At 45.8% G+C, this 4,547-nt stretch overlaps 1 protein-coding gene across 1 annotated transcript in view; it reads right to left on the minus strand.

The window, feature by feature from the left end:
- Positions 1 to 1,896, minus strand: part of TXNDC5 (thioredoxin domain containing 5) — a 25,987-nt gene extending 24,091 nt beyond the window's left edge. The window contains exon 1 of the mRNA XM_014254547.2: positions 1,685 to 1,896. Within this exon, the coding sequence (XP_014110022.2) occupies positions 1,685 to 1,896 (212 nt within the window). The remainder of the gene's footprint in view (positions 1 to 1,684) is intronic.
- Positions 1,897 to 4,547: the final 2,651 nt, after the last annotated feature.

Consider the following 4,547-nt stretch of genomic DNA (forward strand, 5'->3'; position numbering starts at 1 on the left):
AGAGGAGAGGAGACTCGAGGAGACCCGAGGAGACTCGAGGAGAGGAGAGGAGAGGAGAGGAGAGGAGAGGAGAGGAGAGGGGAGGGGAGGAGAGGAGAGGAGGGGAGGGGAGAGGAGAGGAGAGGAGAGGAGAGGAGAGGAGGAGAGGAGGGGAGAGGAGAGGAGAGGAGAGGAGAGGAGAGGGGAGGAAAGGTGAGGAAAGGAGAGGAAAGGAGAGGAAAGGAAAGGAAAGGAAAGGAAAGGAAAGGAAAGGAAAGGAAAGGAAAGGAAAGGAAAGGAAAGGAAAGGAAAGGAAAGGAAAGGAAAGGAAAGGAAAGGAAAGGAAGGGAGAGGAAAGGAGAGGAAAGGAAAGGAAAGGAAAGGAAAGGAAAGGAAAGGAAAGGAAAGGAAAGGAAAGGAAAGGAAAGGAAAGGAAAGGAAAGGAAAGGAAAGGAAAGGAAAGGAAAGGAAAGGAAAGGAAAGGAAAGGAAAGGAAAGGAAAGGAAAGGAAAGGAAAGGAGAGGAAAGGAAAGGAAAGGAAAGGAAAGGAAAGGAAAGGAAAGGAAAGGAAAGGAAAGGAAAGGAAAGGAAAGGAAAGGAAAGGAAAGGAAAGGAAAGGAAAGGAAAGGAAAGGAAAGGAAAGGAAAGGAAAGGAGAGGAAGGAAAGGAAAGGAAAGGAAGAAAGGAAAGGAGAGGAACGGAAAGGAAAGGAAATGTGCGGAAAGGAAAGGAAATGTGCGGAATGGAAAGGAAAGGAGAGGAGAGGAAAGGAAAGGAAAGGAAAGGACAGGAAAGGAAAGGAAAGGAAAGGAAAGGAAAGGAAAGGAAAGGAAAGGAAAGGAAAGGAAAGGAAAGGAAAGGAAAGGAAAGGAAAGGAAAGGAAAGGAAAGGAAATCCTAACAACCCTAACAACAGAACTCCCAATAACGTCTACTGGATATCAGTATGATAAAAAAGGGTAAGGGAAAAGGCCAAGAAAACAGAGGAATATGAACAACCATATGAAAGACCCAGAGATGAGAAGTACTGTCCTCTTGACTAGGAATATCCCGTAAAGCACTGTTCCCTCATTTGTCTCAACCATTCTCGTGCCAAAAGTACCAGTCCAGGACAAAAGCCCAGCGGGTCTCTTGCAAACCTAAGAACTCTCAGCTCTCCTGCAGATATACCTGTGGCCTCGGGGACACAGCACGGTGGTTAACACAGCAAATTCACTCTTAAACTTCGTGACTGCATAGAGAACATCGATTCTGCAATGAAAGCATCTGCGAGCTCGGGCTGGGGGGCGCAGGGCCAGTAAGTGACGGTGGCCAAGCACCAACTGCTCTGGGTCTCTTTGCAGCACGCCGGAGCGGCTGCCCCGGCAGCCCCAGCCGGGAGCGCCTTCGGGCGCCGATAGGTTCGACCCGATGATCTCAGAGGTCTTTTCCAACCTAACCGAGCCCGTGGCTCTGTGGCGGGGGTGGCCGCCGAGGCCCGGGCCAGGCACACGCGGGGCTCCCGCTCCCCGTCCCAGCCCTTCCCGGTCCCCGGGGCTGTCCCTCCCGCCAGCCCCCGCTCCGGCCCCGCCGCGGGGCTCGGGCCAGCGCGACCCCGCGCCCCCCCCGCCGGCCCGGCCCGGCCCCGCCGCCGCCGCCACGTCAACGGGGAAGAGGCGGGCGGAGGGCGCGGGCCGGTCCGAGCCGCGCCGCGCTCGGGTACCCACCACGGGGCGAAGAACATGACGAAGTGGGGGGCGGCGGCGGCGCCGTGCCGCAGCATCTCGGCGCTGTAGAGGTGCCGCCCGTGCGGGTCCCCCGCCGCCGGGCCCGGGCCCGGCTCCGGCTCAGCCCGCGCCCGGCGGCCGCCGAGCACGGGGGCGGGCACGGCCAGGGACAGGACGCGGCACCACGCCGGGCCGGAGCGGGGCGCAGCCATGGCAGCGGCCGAGAGCGAGCGGGCGAAGCCCCGGGCGGGGGGGCGCTGCCGCCTCCGCCCCGCCCCGCCCGCGCCCCCGCCCGCCTCCCTCCCCCCTCCGCCGGCACCCCCGCACGCACGGCCGGAGCCTCCCGTCTGGAAATACACCGCCCTGTAAAAGTGCTGCTTGCTATTTTTTATGTCGCTTATTAATTAACTTTGCCCTATACATCCGTGTTAAAATTTAAAACAATTGCAGATTTTATGTATATTTTTAATATACAAACATGCTTATTTCTGGAAGTCCTTAATATTATAAAAGCATATTATATTATATTATATTATATTATATTATATTATATTATATTATATTATATTATATTATATTATATTATATTATATTATATTATATTATATTATATTATATTATATTATATTATATTATATTATATTATATTATATTATATTATATTATGTTAATTAGATTATATTTCGTTATATATAATCATATATTATATATTAATAAATTATATTATTTAAATATCACATAATATATATTTTTATATTATATTTTGATTATATTGATCCATAAAAAGCTATATTAGATTACATTATAATCTATAAATTAGATTATATTATTATCTAAAACAATAACAATTTTTACACAATTTTAACACACTCATTTCTGGAAATAAATAATTTTATAAAGGCCTTAAAATATTATTTCTACAACACATCATATCCGGTTTATGTTCTATATTAATTCTATTGATACATGGATTTATATTAAAATTTCAAATAAAAATTTTTTGGTATCTGTTTACACTTGCACACATACTGCAATGAAGCTTTTTGTACAATAAATGAGTGATGAGAAGGCACGTGTGGTGGTACCAGATCCATTAAGGGTGCTTTCCCTCTGGGAGATATTCAGTCCCAGCTCCATGCCCAACTGGAAAGAGGTCCTTGTTCCCTTGGCTTGGTTCCCTTACTTCTGAAGGAAGGGAACAAATTGGTGCTCACACTGCTCGAGGGGTTTTGAGCAGCAACAGAGTAACGATAATCATTAAATAGTAATAAAAGTAGTAGCGAATAATACTACAAGGTCAGTATGAGATAGCTGCAAGCTGATGTAACAGGGGAGAAGGAGGTTGTATTTCATGGAATCACAGGACGGTTTGGAGTCCTTAAGGGACCTTAAAGATTGTCTAGTTACAACCCCCCCTGCCATGGGCAGGGACGCCTCCCACTAGAAAAGCCTCATCCAACCTGGCCTTGAACACTTCCAGGGATGGAATATCCACAGCTTCTCTGGGCAATGTGCTCCAGGGCCTCTCCACTCCCACAGTAAAGAATTTCTTCTCAATATCTAATCCAATATAAACTTGCCCTCCTTCATTTTAAAGCCATTACCCTTGTCTTAGCATTCCGTGCCCCTGTAAAAAGTCCCTATCCAGTTCTCTTGCAGGGCCCCTTTAGGTACTGGAATGCTGTTCCAAGGCGTCTCCAGAGCCTTCCTTTCTCCAGGCTGAACAACTGAAGCTCTCAGCCTGCCTTCATAGGAGAGGTGCTCCAGCCCTCTCAGCATCGTTGTGGCCCTTATGTAGGCTTGTTCCAACAGGTTGATAACTTTCTTGTGTTGGAGGTCCCAGAGCATTTCTATAATTGCTTCAATTTTAACTATTTTCATTTTAGACTTGAACTTCAATTATTTGAGCTTGCTATAGTAAAGATGGTAATAATCAGGGACTCACCTTGTTTTACAGCAAAGTACATTTTAATGAAAATTCAGGAAACTAAGTAGTTCATCGTGCACATGTGCATGCAGACATATATCTGACCTTCGTACCTGCAGGGGTCTGTTTTGGTGTAATATCAGAACTCAAAACCAGCAAGACAGGCTCATCCTGGCACTGCTCTGCTCACTGACAAGCTGCTGCTTGCAGTTAGGTGCCTGGACAGGTAGAGTTCACTTCAAATTTTGTCCTCCAGACTCCTCCTTCCTCATATCATCTCATCACTGAACGCTTCACTCTAACACCACCTCCTCTACAGGACTGACACAAGGAAGGACCTGGCTGTGCTGCCCATGTGCTTGTGTAACATCCATCTCATTTCCTAGGCTGGTTTTTGCTTAGAGCCTGTGCTGACTTGGGTTGCTCACCTCACTTTTATGCAACAAAGGCCATCCTTAGAGTCAACAAAAATCCCTTCTTAAACCCTCTCCCAGCCAAAAAAAAAAAAAAAAAAAAAGAAAAGAAAAGAAGATATTAAAATTAGAGGTGTCTTTTCTTTAAAAATTTTTAATTGCTTTCTAAAGCTATTATCTGCCTCAAAATTAGTCTTCCAAAATTCCTCATAATGTATACATGAAACAACTACAAAAGACTCAAACTACACTTGTTGCCAAACTAGAAGAAAGGACAAACCTAGAATGTCCAGAAAAGCAGTTAATCACCTGACTCAAAATTTAATTTCAAATCATTAAGCTTAGATACAAAGCAATAGCCATTTCTTTCAACAAAGTTTCTTTCTGTGGTGTTCAAATAAAGTGATTCACTAATTATGCATTAAAAAAAAAGAAAGAAAAAAAAAAAGACAAGTGCAGATTATTTCCCTCTTCAGCATATGAAAAAACACCAACAAACCCCCTAAAAGACAAGGCAGTATGA

The sequence above is a fragment of the Pseudopodoces humilis genome, chromosome 1, assembly GCF_049639895.1.
Source record: "Pseudopodoces humilis isolate 2021_Gansu_Grassland_sample_001 chromosome 1, ASM4963989v1, whole genome shotgun sequence".
In the NCBI taxonomy this organism is placed as follows: domain Eukaryota; kingdom Metazoa; phylum Chordata; class Aves; order Passeriformes; family Paridae; genus Pseudopodoces; species Pseudopodoces humilis.